Source organism: Arvicanthis niloticus, chromosome 1 (genome assembly GCF_011762505.2).
Source record: "Arvicanthis niloticus isolate mArvNil1 chromosome 1, mArvNil1.pat.X, whole genome shotgun sequence".
NCBI lineage: Eukaryota > Metazoa > Chordata > Mammalia > Rodentia > Muridae > Arvicanthis > Arvicanthis niloticus.
In genome coordinates, this window is record NC_047658.1 from 109979383 (window position 1) to 109997803 (window position 18421).

Genomic DNA, 18421 nt, shown 5'->3' on the forward strand with positions numbered 1-18421 from the left:
TTCCTTCTTAAGGAGAAAGGGGGGATTCTCCCTCTGCCAGTGCTGGTTTCCAAGGCCAAGCTGGAAGGCATGTGGCAGCCCCATCTTCATGGCATTGCTATAGCCAGAGAGGCCTGGGATGGCTGATACCTGCTTGGGCAGGGACTCAGTGTCTGTCGCTCTGCCTTTTGGGGCTTATCCTCCAGTAAAACCTTGGAGGAAGAGATTTACTTCTGTCACAGGCTGCCTGCCTACCTGACACAGACCTTGAGCCTCTTTACAGGAACACAGCCAGGTGAGGAGTCAGAGTTGATACCTGGCAGGTGACAGGAGAAGTGGGGTAGAGATAGGACAGATGTCTGGGGAACTCTCAGACTTCACACGAGGGCCACAGCTTTGGGCCTCACTGCCCCATCGCTGGAGACAGCCAGGCCTGCCTCCCATCTATGACAAAAGGTGTACACAGTGTGCTATCCCTGTTCCTATGCTCTGGACAGGAGGGCTGTCTCAAGCCACTGTGGTCCAGTGATGAGGGTTGTCAATGAAAGCAATCAGTGGTCCTTTGAATCCACTGCTGGACTGACCGTCTGTGGGTTGGAGGGAACAACGAAGGCAGCCACCCTAGTGAACAGAGCAACCTCTCAGATGTCCAAGGAGGTGCTAACTAGTGAGTGAACTCTGAGCAATCCCGGCCACCAGCGGTATCCTCTCAAGCCACACCCAGGAACAAAAGGTGGCCGAACCACACCCAGAGTACTTCCTGACCTGGAAAGGCTGTGAGCCCCACTGCCAGAAGACAGTTCATTCAAAGGCACTTTGAATGGTTCCTGGGATGTGGAGAGGGAATAACACAGGATAGGAGACCCTTTCACTGTCCCACCCTTCCACAATACGCCCCAGCAGGAACTACACGGACCACACAGTTGTTTAAAAAAAGAGAAATGGCATTGTTTATTCGGAATGAAAATATGGTATAAAAAATATTAACACGGAATGGTGGGTTGGAAGCAGGTAACCAATATAAATACGGTCCAATAAGTTAGCGCACCCGCACAGCGGGGCAAGGCTCAGCAAGCACGGGAATATCTTCGGTGAAGAGCAGCGGCGGCGTCACCCGGGGCATCCATACCCTGGGCTCCTGGGCTCCTGTCTGATGCGGCAGCGTGGGCTGGTTCCCGGCTCAACTGGTCCTGTGCGTTTCTGTAGGGAAAAGACTGAGTCAGGAGCTGCCCGGGTGCAGCCTTTAAGTCTCCAGGTGGGGTGAGGAGCTCCTGCCACGCGTCCCAGGTCCCCTCTCCAAAGGGTCTCCAAAGGGATTCCCCCACACCCTCCCCCCACCCCCGTGGCTTTTAAAATCGAAGTTTTCCCTACTGGGAGGCATGACCTCCATCCACTCACCCCCATGCCCCATACTCCGATGACGCGGACGAGGGCGGTACTCACCACGGACCCAGAGCTCTCCGCTCTCCGCCTCGGACTGCGTTTCAGACTCAGATCGCGGATATCGGTAGCGGCGAAAGTCTTCCAGCGCCCGACGGTTCTGGAAGTCGATCAGCGCCATGGTGATGGCCGCATTCCAGCAGCTCCGGCCTGTGCAGCGGAAGTCGATCTCCTTGTAAAAGTTGGTGACGATGGTGAAGTACACGTACTTGGAGGTGTGCTCCACGCAGTCCACCTTGAGGATGGTGTTGAAGCACAGCTCCTTGGCGCGCCCGCTGTTCCCGGAGAAGAGACGCAGGCGGTCGGCGGTGAGCACGCAGCGCTTCTTCTTCCAGACCTGGAACAGGCTGTCGCTTCGCTTCTCCAGCTCGCCCTCGCAAAGAATCTCATCGGAGGTCTTCACGGTTTTGTTCGAAGCCATTTCGAAAGGTTGCACCAAATGCGCTCGCACTGCTGCGGCCGTGGCCTCGGCGTGGTCTTTATAAGGACTCCGCCCCGCGGCCCAGACACGCCCCGGAGTCGGGCATTCTCCTACCCAGGCAGCCTCTCGGAGCTGCCCCCCACCAACCGCCCCAGGCTGCCCCTTACCCATTGCTAGAAGCTACCGCTTATCGGAGGACGGAGGGTGGGGGGCGAGAACTGCTTGGCGCCTCACTGACTGGAGCCCCGAGCCTTCCCTCCAGCCCCAACGTCCCAGCTGCCAGGTGGAGTGACTTGTAGTCCCCTCCCCGCCCGGCTCCGGCCCTGCCTGCAGAGGAATGCACCTCAGCGGTCTCTGCCCGCTGTGACTCACGTGCCGGGAAGCCCGGGAAAGCGTCCCGACCCCTAGACAGAACGACAACGTTCAGAATCCCAACACGGGGAGACCCAACACTCCTGAGTACGAGGATCGTGGACCCACGGGTTTTTTCCACGCCCTGGACACCGTCTCCTCCCACCTTGGGCGAGCATCCAAAGGCCACCCACTAGACTTTCTTGGGAAGTAGCTCTGCCCCAACGGGCTTTATCACCCAATTTGCTCCCCAGAATTGTGCCTCGAAATTATCTGATTTTCTTTTCCCTTCTTTAAAATGGGACAATGACCTTTGGTAAGTTAGGCAGTGAAGAAATGGAGGAGGACCATCACCCTGCAGTGTTCAGCCACGTGAAGAGAAAGACCTGCCTCCTTCCTTGTGTGCCCCAATGTAGGCAACAGACACCTTGGGCTGCGACGGTACAACCCCGACATGCTGGAAGCTCACGGGGGACGGAGGCTATCAAAGCTAACTTGGGGAATTCGGGGACCGACCTAAGGGCCAGGGGCGGCGGGGGTGGCTGAGTCATCGCCTTTCAGTACACGATTTTATTTACCCTCTGCCTTTAAAGGTTTAATAGTAGCAGGAAGCAGACGCTGCTCCTCCAGGGTTCCCAGGGATGGGGGAGGGACTGGCCGAGGGACCCCAGGAGTCCTCTGCTACAGTGGGATGGGGGCAGGGGTGCTGGGGTGGGATAAGGCCAGAGGCACTGCAAGAAAACTCTCAGCCCCACCCCCTACCTCCACCCCCACCCTCACTCCTACCCCCACCCCGGCTGCTGGAAAACCAGACACCATGCTTCTAGGCGGGCTGGCTCCCGGTGAAAACTCAGGTTCCTCCATTTAAACAGTAAGACTGGCAGCCTAAAACTCCAGTTCGGTGGCCTGGGGTTGTTCTAAGGCAAGTTTATACAGAAATGATGAGGCTGAGGCAGGAAGGACCAATCTAGGTCAGTCTAGGTTTTACAGTGATGCCGAGACTAACCAAAGCCTCATAGCAAAACTGAAAGGGTGCTGGAGAGGGGGCCCGGCACTTAGGAATGCTTGCTGTCCCTGCAGAGGACCGAAGTCTGGTTCCTGCTCCAGCTGGGTACCTCACAACCACATCCATCTGTAACTCCAGCTCCAGGGAGCTCTCTCCTGCCCTCCCCTCCCCCCAGAACACACATACATACGCATTAAAATAAAAATAAATCTTAAAAATAAAAAGAAACTTGAGCGGATTTCTGAGTTCGAGGCCAGCCTGGTCTACAGAGTGAGTTCCAGGACAGCCAGGGCTACACAGAGAAACCCTGTCTCGAAAAACCAAGAGAAAAAAAAAAGAAAGAAAGAAAGAAAGAAAGAAAGAAAGAAAGAAAGAAAGAAAGAAACTTGAGACTGACCAATGGATTCCGGAGTTAAGAGTATTTGTTGGTTTTTCAGAGGGCCTGGGTTGGGTTCCCAGCCCCTACAGGGGTCATTTGTGACCCCAAAGGACGTCCTCTTCTGATGTCCTTAGGCACACATGCATGCATGCAGGCAGACAGGCAAAGCACTCAAACACATAAAATGAGCTAGTTTTTTTTAATAAAATGTAAATATAAACCCCAAAAAGAGAGCTGGCAAGATGGTTCAGTGGGTAAAGGCAGGTGCTTTCCACTGTGCCAGCTTCAACATGATGGAAAGAGAGAACCTGAGTCCCTCAAATTGTCCCTCTGATCTTTGTGCATATGCATGTGCGTGCACACACACACACACACACACACACACACACAGAGAGAGAGAGAGAGAGAGAGAGAGAGAGAGAGAGAGAGAGAGAAAGAGAGAGAGAGAGAGAGAGAGATCAAAGTATTGTTTAAAAAAACCTTTTTAAATCAAGAACAAAGCGGTCATGGACCTCCCGCTGGCTCTCACTGTGTGTTCCACAAGCAGCCCCAAGCCCACTCCTGATCCCACTACACACAGAGGCCTGACTTTCAGGGTCCCCGAGAAAAAATGAGCCTCGAAAGCTCTCCCCAGGGCCCTGAGGGGTGTGTGGAAGAACAGCCGTGTCCAGGATACCTACGGAGGAAGAAGAGAGCAAAAATACAGAGAGAGCCAGCCAGCCCCACCTGCCTCAGATGAGAGCAGGCCAGAGAGCAGATGGGAGAGTGTTCTGGGAGCCCTAGGGTGAGATAGGTAGTGACTTCACACTGGAGGTATCCCAAACCTGACCAGTGGCAGGCTAGAAAAACTCCTGGAAAAGGCCACCTCTCCCTAGTGTCCCTTCCCCAGGCTGCTTAGACACACCATGGCCTGTGCTTCCCTTTCATCTGTTTCCAGGAGTGAAGCTAAGAGGCCACTCTACAAAGTTGAAAGTTTGGGGAAGGAACAGGGACTCTCTCCAGCTGGGTCCCCATTCCTCAGCACTCCAGCCTGTTCTCCATGCTCCGTGCAGCTCAGTGGAGTTCTTGCTCAGGCCTCTCAGACATCTGGGGTTGCTCAGGCACCTCTGCATGCTGGAGTGGCAAAGGGAACCCTACTTCCCAGTGGAGGCACTGGCCATGGGAATGGGGACAGAGATCTGGTGCTTATGGGGATCTGGGAAGGGTCCCCAGAAGATCATGGAGGGTGGGGTTTGCTATCTAAGCACCAAGCACTGTCCTAGCTAACAACACCATCCCAGAGATACAGACGGAAGATTCTAACCTGTGTCACTGGAGAACAAGCACAAGGGACAGAGGGCCTGGCCAGCCCCAAGGGCAGGGGAGGAGGGTGAGCACTTGAAGAGAGCGGGGAGCAGGTGACTGGGGCTGATCCCTAGCACCCCAACTCCTCTCTTTACCTGGAAGCCCCACTACTCTATGGAAGTTAGGATTGACCCAGGAGCAGGGCCCTGCAGTTGGGGAGGAAGTGGGGAAGGGAACTGGGAGGCTGTGCGCGGAACACAGAAAGCCCTCTGTCCATCCTCCTCCTGAGATCTCTATGTCCACAAACACCAGGCCCCTCAGACAAAGTCCAAACTGGGTGTGAGGCATGACAGCTTCTGCTGACCTGCTGTCCAGATGGGTAGAGCTGACCAACAACACTAGACCCTCTGTCAACAGAGAGTCCCGTGGCTGGTCACCGGACAGCTGTTAGACTTCCTGTGGCCTGGTATGGCCATGTCAATAAGAATCTAGTTGATAAGGGGACTGAGATGCCTGCTTCTCAGGCTGTTGGATTAGGCATCAGGAAACAGCCCAGATGAGAGGCATTGGGACCCCAGACCTTTTTGTTGTTAGTATGCTGAGACAGGATCTTATGCAGTCCAGGCTGGCCTTGAACTTGCTGTGTAGCAGAGGACAACCCTAAACCGTTGCTCTTCCTGCCTCCACCTGTTAAGTGTTGGTATTACAGGTGTTTGGCCGTCCTAGTTTCATGCAGTGCAGACCCACCAAACACAGACCTTTGACCAAACGCTCTGCTAACTGAGCTACAGCACCCAGTACCCTCTTTTCATTTCTTTTTTACTTTTTTATTTATTAGAAAAAAAATCAGTGTTGTATTTTATAAAAAGAAAGAGAAACCAGGAATATGTTTGGTGGAAGTGCGGTAAGGTGGGGGGGAAGGGGTACCTTTGCCAGCCACACGACGGTATAATATAGAATAGAGTTTATTCAGGGCATAGAGAGAAAGGCAGAGAGAGAGAAAGAGAGAGAGAGAGAGAGAGAGAGAGAGAGAGAGAGAGAGAGAAGAAGAAGAAGAGGAGGAGGAGGAGGAGGAGGAGGAGGAGGAGGAGGAGGAGGAGGAGGTAGTTGATGTGCACGTGGAGAGGGGGAGGGGAATGGGGGAGAGAGGGTAAGGAGTGTCAGCAAGAACAAGAGAGCAAGAGCTAATTTGTTTTTACAGTATCTGTACTTGTCTCCGTATGTGCACAGGTGTGCCTGTCCCACAGCACATGGAGGGAAAAGGACGAGTCTCAGGAGTTTGTTCTCTCCTTCCACCATGCGTTCTGGGGACCCAATTCAGGTCGTCAGGTTGTTACTTGCCTTTACTTGTTGAGCTGTCTTGCAGGTCTCACCCAGCCCCCCAGTTCCTTTTATATAAATTCTTAAAAAAAAAAAAAAAAAAAAAAAAAAAAAAAAAAAAAAAAAAAAAAAAAAAAAACTTTAAAATAAGAGCTGGAGAGATGGGTCAGGGTTAAGTGAACAGACTGCTTTTGTAGAGGATTGGGGATCTTGGCAGCTCACAACTGGCTAACTCCAGTTCTAGGAGATCTAGCACCCTCTTCTGGCCTCCTCAGGCACTGCATACATGTGGTGCACGGATGTCTATACAAGCAAGCATTCATAAAATCACAGAATCAAGATAAACATTAAAAAAAAACTGTTAAATTTTAATTAATTAGATGATTCTGGACATCAAACCCTAGGCCCTGTGTGCCAGGCAAGAGCTCTACCTACTACTGAGATATACCTCATGCCCTGCTACTCTTTTCTGAAACAGGGTCTCATGGAGACCAGGTTGGCCTGGGATTCAGGAGGCATAACCTTCAACTGCGCCTCCATCCCCCTTCCACTTGCCAAGAGCTAGGCTTACAGCTGCACAGTGCTACTCCTGTTCCTATGCAGGGCTAGGGATTGAACCCAGCACGCACACTACACAAGTGCTCTACCAACTGAATTATACCACTCAGGTTCCCAACAGCAAAGAGCGACCCTAGTGCTAAGACCAGGCCTCACTTTCTTGCGAGGATAAGTTTTGGTGTGGATCGGGCTTTGTTCCTGGGAGGGATGCTGCACCTGGGCTCTAGGTCAGCTGACACCCAAGGAGGGTCCAGTGTGGCCCTGCTCCATGCTCAAGCTGGGGTCCTTTCCTTTCCGTTATCATTACACTACAAGGTAGCCATGGGGTTGAGACAGCGAGCTCAGAGAGGCAAAACGACTCAACTAGTGAGACACAGAAGTGCATAGGATTCAAACACAAAAAGTCTAACTAAAGGCTGAAGAGATGGCTCAGCAGTTAAAGCACTGGCTGCTATTCAGAGAACCTAGGAATTTGATTTGTTCACAGTACCCAGTAGGCTGCTTACAACTGCTAGTAATGCCTGGGGATCGGATGCCCTCTTCTGGTCTCCATAGGTACTGCATACATGTGGCATCAAGTCACATGAATATACATAAATGAATTTTTTGTTTTTTTGTTTTTTCCTTTACCTTTATTTTATATGTATGGGTGCGTACCCTACATGTATGTCTGTGTGACGCACACAGTACACATAGAAGCCAGAAGAGGATGTCAGTTCCCCTGGGATTGGAGTTTTAGACAGTTGTAAACCGCCATGTGGGTGCTGGGAACAGAATCTAGTTCTCTAGAAGAGCAGCCAGTGCTCTAACCTACCCACTCAGCCATCTCTCCAGCCACCTCCCCCCACACACACCCTCCTTTGTTTAATTTTGAAACAGGGTCCCATTGTGTAGCCATGGCTGTCCTGGAAATCGTTATTAGACCAGGTTGGCCTTGAACTCAGAGATCTGCCAACCTCTGGCTCCAGATGCTGAGATTTAAGATGTGTCCACCATGCCTATCAAAAACAAATCTTTTTAGAAGGGGGAAGGGTGCTGGTGAGATGCCTAAACAAGTTGAAGTATTTGTCATCAAACCTGACAACAACCTGTGGATCCCAAGGATCCACATGGTACAAGGAGAAAACTGATTCCCGTGGGTTGTCCTCTGATCACATGGACTCGAGTGTATGTGCGCACAAACACACACATGCACCAAACAAATAGGTTTAAAAAAAAAAAAAAAACAAACAGCCTAGCTCTATTGTAGTCAGTGCCCTTAACTTGATGTGGGACCGTGCTAGGTTAGGACCTATCAGAAGGTCAGGGAGGGGTGCTAAGTCTCTCACCGTCAGTCCTGGCCAAGTTTACTAATATTTTTTGGGACAGTATCTGAATTAACACATTATGAGCCACCCAGGCAGGCCACAGTGGGCCATGTGTCACTAAACATTCTGGCCTGGACCCTTGGCACTGGAGCTGAACTAGGTGAGGCTCCGGCTCAGCTGGGAGAAGGAGGCACCTCTTTGAAACTCCCCATATGAGGTCACCTCCTTGTGGTGACAAGCCAGCCCATGAAGCAGGACCAGCCTGGTGAAGCAACCAGCTTGTGAAGAAACTGTGTATCATGGGCATGTTGCGGGGTGCTGGGACTGAATGCCACCCACTTCCTCTGTACTATGCACTCATGAATGGCTTTCCTGCTTTCAAGATTTTCACCTCGCCTCCTCTAGGATTGCTAGGGTGTCTGAGGCTTCCCTCTCAAGTATGGGTGCTTGGGTGCACAGCAGGAGCCTGAATCAGCACCTAATACCACCTTATCTTAGGCCTGCATAGCCCCTACTCTAGGACCTATGAGTTAGGCCAGCCTTGGATCATTCCTTCTCCCAAGCTGTAGTCTAAGCAAAGCCAGAGGTCTGGGGCAGAGGTTCATCTACCTGCCCTACCTGGCTTCAGATTTTTGCTGTCATCCTGGCCTCACAGAGCTGTCCCTGGTTCATTTTTCTGGAGTGGTACTGGCTCACAGGTGCTCACAACATAGGTCAGCGCTGCCGCCTACAGTAACCTTGCTGCTTAAGTTCTCAAGGCCCTGTTCAGAGGTCGTCAGCCCTGCAAGGTAGCACATAGAAATGTCTGACAGAACCAGGCAAGGCACTCAGCTGATTCTGAAGACAGGTAGTCAAAAGCTCATGTGAGCCACTCTTTACCCAATAGCATGGGCCAGATATAAGGTCTGCAAGAGCAAGATGCAGCTCCTGGGTGCCCTGAGCCACACTGGCAGGTGGAGCACAGACTCACTCTTCTCAGGGATTGTTCGCATGGAGCCTAAAGGGCTGGGAAGTGGGGTCTTGCTGGCCAGGCCTGGGTAGCTGAGCAGACCTACCTTCCCGACAGAAAAGGGAGGCAGAGTCTCATGAGTCCTGTCCTCTCAGGACCTCTGGTTAAAGAGCTGAAGGAGCAAACAGAACTCACTGTGGAAGCAGAACTGAGACAGGTCCGAGGGGCAGCCCTATATAGCACACACCATAGCACTTAACTGTTTGAGACTCCCAAACTGGGGTCTCTGTGAGCACTTCTGGTCCCACCTCACCTGGCTGAGTGGTGGCCCTTATAGGCTAAAGATGTATTTCCCAGGTGGCTAGAAATACCAGGACATCTCTATTGTCCTGTAAGACACATGGAGAGGAAGAGTCTAGGTGAAGACTGGGCAGATGCCAGTGACAGAGCTACAACCTAGGGACACAGGACACAGAGCTGAGAGTAGATGGAAAGACCCTCCGAAGTCTGCAGGGGACAAAGCCCTGCCATATTTGTGGAACTGTGTTTTAAGCTCCACAGTGGGAAGTCACATGACCAGCAGGTCTGAGGGCAGTCTGAGTAACCATCCTGAGGCACACAGGTGCAATAGCTAGCTAGCTAGCAGCATTTCACAGGGCCACTCTTCTCAGGACTTGGGGAATTACTGTAGACATAAGTCTACAGTCATTTGCACTCTGGGATATGGGCAAAGGCTCACTGGTGTTCCTCAGATATTGGTGGAGGGCTCTGATAGAAGCCCTGTCAGGGCCAAGGGCAAGCCTGAGGTAGGCTTTCCTGGCTCCACTCACAACCTGTGTAGAAGCAGTGAAGTGGGATATGGAGGTGCCTGATGGCCCTGGCATCCAGATCATGGCTGTCTCAGTCCTGAGTTGTGCTGAGGAAGCAGCTGGAAAGGCTGTCAGTATAGCAGGCCACTAGGTTTCAGCAAAGGCAGGCTAAGGGCCTGCCTCCTGACCCAGGGTCATTCCCTTACCTGAGTACATATGCAGACTCTTGCCACCTCTACATACCTGGAGGCCAGCTTGAGAGCACCTGTCCTACACAGAATGGACCTGATAAGTGAGTTCAAGCCCCTCGCTGCCCACCTAGCTCTACCCTCAGAGGTGAGTGACCCCCAGAGACCAGACCTCTACCTGGCATCACAGCAAAACTGGGAATGTATGGCCAGCAGGGTAGGGCTTGTTTGAGTCTCTGCATGAAATAGCCATAGGAGCCACCTGCTCTCTGCTCCCCAGATGAACATGGGCTCTGGAGGTGACAGTCCAGTCAGAACTAAAGCAGGTTGAGACCCAAAGGTGTGCTCAGGCTTCCTAGTGGCAGGCATCCTGCAGAGGGTAGACACTGTCTGTCCTCCAGTGGTGGACTGGGAAGGCTGGTATGGTAAGGGGCAGTGCCTAGACAGTGGAGTCCTGGGAAGTGAGTTAGCTGACACTGGAGTTGAAGCACCCATAGGGAGAGTGTGATCTGCCCTGTGCACCACATATTAGGTTGTCATGGACAACATCCGGTCTCCACCTGTGGGAGATGAGTCAGCATCGTCAGGCAACTGTTGCCACAAAGGCTCCACCCAGGAGCATAAAAGTGACTTGGACTTGGCAGGTGTTCTCAGGCCTTATTCTTCAGCCACTGGAGACCAAGAACTGTCTCTAGGTTGGTGGCCTGTGTGCCCTGAGCAGCAACTTCTTGTTGGGACTTCAAGGTCCATGTTTGAAAATCATTCCACACACTCTAGAAAGCAGGCCAGATGAGCCCTAGGGCTCTAGGACACCTGCCAGGCCAGTGCCAGCTTGTGGGTGGGGTCAGGGCCAGTCTGGGGTGAAAGAATGTGTAGGTTCTGCCTGCAGAGTCACCACTGGCTTAGAGCAAGCCTGGGCCAAAGAGCCTCATTCCCATTTTGTAGGTAGCTGGCAGGAAGCCTGGGGCAATGTTGGAGACTGTTTTGATGGCCTAGCCCCACTAACAGGAACCCTCTGAAGGCCAAGATCTCCAGTAGGCTGGAGCTGGTGGTGGCACTCACTGGGAGCTTAGTCCTGAGTCAGTTTTCAATAGCCAAACATTTGAGGACAGAAGTAGCAGGTGGACCCATGTAGGGAAGCCAGAGCTCCTCCATGGCATAACACCCAACCCTCACCACTAAGTGTAGACCATGGCAAGATAACACTATCTAGCTCCACCTAGGGAAGAGCTGAGGCTAGACATTTCAGTGAGAAAGACCAGCTAGGCAACACAGCATCCCTAAGCCTGGGACTCTAGGGGCTATCTGTGGCTAAATGCCATCTTACCCTTCATAGCCTAGGGTCTATCACACAGATGCTGCCACTGCCTTCCCAGTTAACAGAACTGTCAGGGTTCTGGCTCTGCCCCTGACCCCAGAAGCCTGGGGAGAGTTGCTGCTGTGCAGGAGGGAAAAGACACAGCTGGCTGTTTAGAAGTCTCATTTGGAATACTCCAGTTGACAGCCCAGTGCCGGGGGATGGAGGCTTAGCCACCCCAGGTCTCTTGCTGGGGTTAGTGGATGGCAAATCTCCTTGAGGTCTGTTCTTTTACTATGCATTGTAGTGCTAAATACTAACTCCCAAGGCCTTGAGAGAACCTGCAGGTACACAAAGTAATGCTATATGACCTTCCTCCTTAATTTAAAATTATTGGTTGAATAAAGATGCTGACAGCCTAAGAGCTGAGCAGAAGAAAGTTAGGTGAGGTTTCAATTCCAGGGCTGGAAGTCTGAGGAACATAAGGGGAGAGAGGTGGAGAAGACATAATGAGGCAGGTGAATCATAAAACTGGCCACATGGACTGGCCAGTCAGGATGAGGGCCCATTCAGAACATGTCATATCTTGGAGTTATTGGCAGGGAGGTAGACATAACAGTGTAGAGGATAGGTATCTGCCCAGCTCAAGTGAGTGCCTTAAAGGTTTATTATAAAAGTCATGTGTATTCATCTGGGATGAAGGCAGGGTAGAAACCTCCAGCTGAGATTAAATACATACTAGAGGGGTCTCTGAACACCTAATAGTGGCCAGCCAGTCAGGGATTTGGGCTCCATGCTGAGGGGCCATCTTCCCAATCTTGTGACCCGCCAGAGGGCAAGCAACAGCATGAAACCTCTGACCAGAGCTACAAGGCTCAGTCCCAAGCAGGTGGTCCCTAGAAAGGAAAAGAAACCAACATCTATTCTGGGTCATCCCCCAAGCTGCTCTCCTGCTGTGCCCTCACACTGTCACAGCTCATCACTAAGAAGTCTGTCACAATACTGGGCACAACTGCACTTTTCACCTGGTGGATGTCTGCCAAGGGCACTCACCTCACTTGAGTGCAGATGCCCTGGTATGAAACACTGCTGGTAGCCATTGTTGATTCTCTTTGAGACCTACTGCCCAGAAGTGGTAAAACAGGAGCCAGAGGCAAGGCCAGCTCAGAAAGCGACCCTTTTATGTAGCTGTGACACTAGCTGAGTTGCAGGCTAACATGCCTGAAAATTACCCAAGCACATCATTTTTAATACAGTTACCTAATCTAATGATGTGTGAAATGCACACTTATAAATGAAACTTAATTGGCTCAGATGGACTCTGGAAGTGTCCATTGTTCAGTGATTTCCATTATGCTGGGCTGGGAATAATAAGGAGCAGCATCACAGCCTCACAGCCTCACAGATGAGGCAGGATTCCCTAGGGAAGGACACGGGATGAAGGAAGGGTGCATGCCCACCTCCAAGCCTGACTACTCCTACAGCCTTGTCCTGTAGCTCTTATGAGAATACGGACAGGGCAGCCATGTAGGCAGGCCAGACACTGGGCTTGTAGGGAAAGGTAATCACTTTTGTAGCTAACTTTGAGCCTGCAAAGCAGGCATTCCAGGGATGAGGTCTTCCCCCACTAAGCTCAGTCAGAAATGGCCACCAGTCTGACTTCCCAGCATTTGGGAGGCTAAAGCAGGAGGGGTGTATATAGCAACATCATCTTGAAGCCATCCCTCCCCCACCAAATTTAAAAGCATCACAGTTCCTTATGATCTTTTTGTAGGTTTTTTTGTTTGTTTTTAATGTATCTCTCCTAGATCCTGATCTACAAGGTGCAGTCCCAGATCCAGAGGGGTTTTCCTAATTTGTTATTGTATGGATGTGTGCCAGCATGTAGATTTGTGCACCACATGCATGCAGTACCCACAGAGGACAGAAGAGGGTGTCGGAGCCCCTAGAAGTTAACAAGATAGAAGGTAGATAGCCATCATGTAGGTTTGTGAATTAAACTGTTCCTCTGGATAAGAAACCAGTGCTGTTGACTGCTGAGCCATCTCTCAAGGCCCCAGGGTCATTTGCTAAGGCCTTTCTTACAGTAGCAAAATGTTCCCAGAGCCCCAGGCTGGTTCCAGTCAAACAGCTCTCTTCTAAGAATGAGTTTTCACAGGCTCATCAACCAAGAGTTAAGTCTGCAGACTGGAGTCTTTGGTCCGGCCATTCAAGCTCAGTCCAGCAGGGTGTGGCCAACTGTGAGCAGTCAGAAGGAGGAAGTGGGCTGTCAAAAAAAACAAACAGTAACAACAAAAACTAATCTCACTTTGTGTTTCACAACTTTAATAGAATATTCTAACTATTCTGTACAAATTGAAAACACCGTATTCAGTTACAAATGTGTTACTGGGTAAGGCTGAGCACGCTCTACATGGCTGGTCACTGTGGACATGGCTGTCCTGGCTACCAGAGACACAACCACACACTCAGAAACACCCCCTCCCCACCCCCCCCCCCCCCCCAACACACACCAACCACCAACTGGTCACTAAAACCCAGGTGTGGCTCTGGTGTGCACAGTACAAGCTGAAGCTGTACTCTACAGGCCAGAGACCTGTAGTGAGGGAGGACTTCTGCCCCCTGGCTACAGCCTGCCAACTTCCAGCGGCAACAACAACATGTAGTCTGCATGGCACAGCACAGCTGGGGACAGGAAGCAGCAGGGCTTCCTCCATGGGCCTCACTCCACTTGGGTGTCACAGCCTCCTGATCAAGTCAGCAATGTGGTCTCATAAGTGGGAGGAGGACAGTGAAGTTCAAAGCTCCCCAAGCACAAGTGAATAAATAAGTACGAGGGTGAACCCAACAGCTCTGGCCTCAGAGGTGTGTGCCACAACCCTCCCACCCCTAAAACCAAAACGCAAGAAAAAAAATGCTCCAAGGCGAGCACAGCTTCCTCTACAGTGCTTGGGAGATGACTAGGGCACAGCAGCTGGAGCAGCTTCCCACGCAGGTCAGCCGCTGGAAATCATGGGAGCTTTTCAGTAGGGGAGGGCAGGGTGCACACAATCACCAGGCTCTGTCAATCCCAGGCACAACCTCAGCCCACCCCAAGTGATCTTCAGGCACCAAAGCTGCAGGTGCTACAACTAAATCTCCTATTCTGAACTGCAGCAGTCTCCACTGTACAAGTTTAGCAAAGTAAGAAGGGAAGGGGGAGAGGAATCATGCACTTGGAAATGGTTAGATGTCACAGCACTGTCAACAAAATTCTGCTTTGGCAGGGACTGAGGCCCCTGCCTGTGGCCTGCGGTCCTGACAGCCATCCACGAGGCGGCCCCACAGGGTCGCTGCTTCTCACTGCTGCTTGCACTCTGGTGGCTGGATGGGTTCTTTCTGCAAGGAGAATACAGGATTTAAAGAGAATAAAACCAGTATCACTCACTCCCCATCACACAAGAACCAAGATTCAACGAGCCCATTTCTTCTTACCAAAAAGATGGCTCCCCCAAATGGACTTTAAGAGCCGACACAGAAACAGGTCAGCTCCCCAGAGAAGAGTTCCAGATGTCTGCTTTCCTGTTCTAATGTAAAGTCTAACTCGGAATGTGCTAGTCAGAGACATGCTAGGGCCACAAAAAGGAACTAGCCACATGAGAGGCTTTGTGACTGGTACAGATCACACTTGCCTGTGCCAGCAATTACCTCTCTCTAGGGCAGCCCTGTCCTGGGCATTCATGCAGGTAAGTCAGTCCTTCCCAGCAGGCTGGTTCTTACCATTAATACCTGAAGAGATTCAACTCCAGTGGTTCATAGTACAGGAGCAAATGGCCAGAGGCCAGCTCCTATGAAGAGCCATGTCTATCAGTCTCACAGAACAGGGGTCCAAACCACACCTGTCTGAAGAGCAAGGTGACTTCAATCTAACCTAACACACAAACCTGGTGTCTTTAAAACACATTCAAGATCTGGGAGTTTTGTATGGAGGACAATAAAAGCCCGAGGACAAATAAGGACCTTACTTACTGCTGCCTCAGAGTTAAGATATGTACTCAACTCATCTGCTTCCCAGAATCCCTGGGAACTACAACTAAAAATCATGGTGGTATAACCTGTAAATATATATATATTATTATTATATAACCTGTAATTGTAACCTGTAGGCTGAGGCAGAGAAATTCATGTTCAAGGCCAGTCTATCCCACACAGTGAGACTCATGCCTCCAAGTAACAAAGGCTAGTGATGTAGTTCAGTAGTGTAGCGCTTGTCTGGTGTGCCCAAGGCCCTGGGCTTGATCCTCGGCACCACATAAAAAAATCTATTATTTTTAGAGGACTCACTATGTATGAAGCTCTAGCTGACCTTGAACCCACAAAGATCTGCTTGCACTGGTCTCTCAAGTGCTGGGGAAAAAAAATTACTTTTTTGTTTTGAGACAGGGTCTCACTTATGTAGCCCTGGCAGTTCTGGAACTCTGCAGACCAAGGTGGCCTTGAACTCAGGGAGATCTGCCTGTTCCTGCATCTTCAGTGCTAAGATAAAATGTGTGTTTTGCCTATATGTTTGTCTGCACACCATATATGTTCCTAGTGTCATCAGAGGTTAGAAGAGGGGGTGGTCAGATTACTTGGGACTAGTATGAGAGAACTGTATGTTAGCTGCCATGCAGCATCTGCTACATCACAAATCTTAATGACAAATTGGCCCCTCAGCACTAGCACTTAAACTTTGGGAGAACAGCCTGTGCTCTTAAGCTAAGTCTACCTCTCCAGCCCCAATAAATTTATTAAAAAGCTATTCTGTGTGGTACACACACCTTTAATCCCAGCACTCAGGAGGTGAAGGCAGGCATCTCTGAACATTCAAGTCCAGCCTGCTCTACAAAACAAGTTCCAGGAAAGACAGGGCCTGTTTATACAAAAAACAAACCAAACCAAACCAAACCAAAAACCCTGTTTCAAAGAACCACAAAAAAAGAGAGAGAGACTATGGGCTAGGGGGTTCTGAAGAAAAATCTGTATTGTGTGAGCATGTATCTTAACACCAGAATTGTGTAAGATGAAACCAGAATCCACCTCGAGACATCACACTTCAGGGGCAAAAATGTAGTGTTGAGGCACACAAGAGAGAACCTTGGCTTGGTTAGACCTCTACTTTTTACAATTATAAAATGTATTTATATTTATGTCTGTGTGAGGGTAGGTATCAGATCCCCTATAACTGGAATTACAGATGGTTGTAAGCTATTGTGTGGATGCTAGAAACTGAACCCAGGGCTTCTGTAAGAACAACTAGTGCTGCCGGGCAGTGGTGACGCACGCCTTTAATCCCAGCACTCGGGAGGCAGAGGCAGGCGGATTTCTGAGTTCGAGGCCAGCCTGGTCTACAGAGTGAGTCCCAGGACAGCCAGGACTACACAGAGAAACCTTGTCTCGAAAAACCAAAAAAAAAAAAAAAAAAAAAAAAAAAAAGAACAACTAGTGCTCGTCACTACTGAGACATCTCTCCAGCCTGAGAAGAAAACAGGGATATACTGCGCCCTCGAGGTTAGGGATCCCACCCCTACCTATCTCTCAGGGGCCTTGTAAGTCAACAAGGAACTCAAGCCCAGAGATGCTGTGCTCTCAGTAGTCAACTTGACTGTATGTGGAAATAACTCAAATCCAAGCTGCTGGGCACTCTTGTGGGGGGCTTTTTTTGATTGGATTATTTAGGTGGAAAGAGCCACCTTAAATCTAGGCCTAGTGGTAGTTTATGTAAAGGACATGGAAAAAGAAAGTTTCTTCTCTTTGCCTGCTTGCCCTCACTCTCTGGCCAGTCTACTCCTTCACTGGCATTAGAGTCCACTTCTTTGTGATGCCAACATACATACAAAACCAGCTGAGATACCCAGCTTTATGGACCAAATAATGATCAGATGTTTGACCTTTCTGCTGGGAGACAGCCACTGCTAGAATAGTTGAATCACAGACTATAAGCCACTCTAGTAAATCCCAGTTATAATAGAGAGATTCATTCTATCTAGAGATCTCTAGAGAAGCACAATACAGATGCCAATCAAGCAAAAGCTGTCAGAAGACAGCCAAGGCTAGTTCTAGAGGTAGTCAACACAGTGGGCAAGGTCAAACCCACTGACCTAGAGAGCAGCAGAGAGGCAGGATGTCCCAAGCGAGTACAGCAGGGATAGGAAAGAGGAAAGCAAGCAATGCACACAAGGGAAGGAGTGGGAGCTCTAGGGGCTGGGGTGCAACTGGGGTCTCCCCCCAGCACAGAAAAATAAAGGCATTGCAGGTAGAAAACCGGTGGGCAAGGAGTAGGTGCCTCCCTACCCTGCCTCAGAACACAGGCATCCTGACCTTTATCCCATTACTTAAGTGGCATTTTGACCACAGGAATGTAAAATTTTTGTTTTCAATAAAACCAAAACTTGAGGATGTAAAAATCTAAAACATAGACCATAGCAGTTTAGGTAATGAAGCTGCCAAGGAGCATAATCTTTATTAAGGTGGCAGAAGAGGACTTTGGAAAGGCAAACAGTGAAGCAGCAGGTTTACAAAGGGAAACCACAGGCCCAGACCCCACTCCTGTCAGGCAGCAGGCAGTAGTGTCCACCTACACTCCTGCTGGGATAATAACTCCTTGAAGGACACAGTCAGACACTAAATTACAGCTGAACTGCAGCATCTGCTACATCACAAATCTTAATGACAAATTGGCCCCTCAGCACTAGCACTTAAAATGTGTAAGTTGGCTAAAACCCTGATCACCACAGGACCACATAGGTGGGGTTATCAAGAGCATAGTGGACTCGGGAAAGATGGAACTGAGGCCACTTATACTCCACTATGTCAGCTGCACTAGAGAGCAAGGCCCACAGCAAAGCTACCTGGAGGTGGATACCCACCATGGACTGCTACTATACTATGGCCTTGATAAAGAGGGCTATTTTAACACTGACAGTCAACGACACCTAACTGCTCCAGTGAAGAAGGTCCCAGAGTGAGCCCATCAAAGACAACAGGCCAAGGCTCTGTTGGACTGCTGTCATTCTGGACAATTCCTTATAAACTGTTGTCTACAAAAAAAAAAAAAAAAAAGTAGGGGCCTACCCATGGGATCCTTGTGGTGCCTCCCACTCTGCCTGGCCTTT

The 18421-nt window shown here is 50.3% G+C and overlaps 2 protein-coding genes across 4 annotated transcripts in view; both read right to left on the minus strand.

The window, feature by feature from the left end:
- Positions 1-908: 908 nt before the first annotated feature.
- Positions 909-2460, minus strand: Phlda2 (pleckstrin homology like domain family A member 2). The gene is made up of 2 exons (XM_034520580.2): positions 1423-2460; positions 909-1179 (listed from the first exon to the last, which is right to left on the minus strand). The coding sequence occupies exons 1-2, from the start codon at positions 2009-2011 to the stop codon at positions 1160-1162; spliced, it is 609 nt and encodes a 202-aa protein (XP_034376471.1). The 5' UTR covers positions 2012-2460; the 3' UTR covers positions 909-1159.
- An 11132-nt stretch (positions 2461-13592) lies between these two features.
- Positions 13593-18421, minus strand: part of Nap1l4 (nucleosome assembly protein 1 like 4) — a 35560-nt gene continuing 30731 nt past the window's right edge. For all 3 annotated transcript variants that reach the window (XM_034508516.2, XM_034508527.2, XM_076913973.1), the window contains one exon: positions 13593-14666. In XM_034508516.2, coding sequence (XP_034364407.1) covers positions 14628-14666 — 39 coding nt within the window. In that variant the 3' untranslated portion in view covers positions 13593-14627. The remainder of the gene's footprint in view (positions 14667-18421) is intronic.

Excerpts from the sequence above, each read along its gene's own strand:
- Phlda2 (XM_034520580.2), bottom strand. The coding sequence starts at position 2,011 with ATGGGTAAGGGGCAGCCTGGGGCGGTTGGTGGGGGGCAGCTCCGAGAG. Across the intron at positions 1,180-1,422 it reads CGGAGAGCTCTGGGTCCGTG|AAACGCACAGGACCAGTTGA; the intron begins GTGAGTACCGCC and ends TTTTCCCTACAG.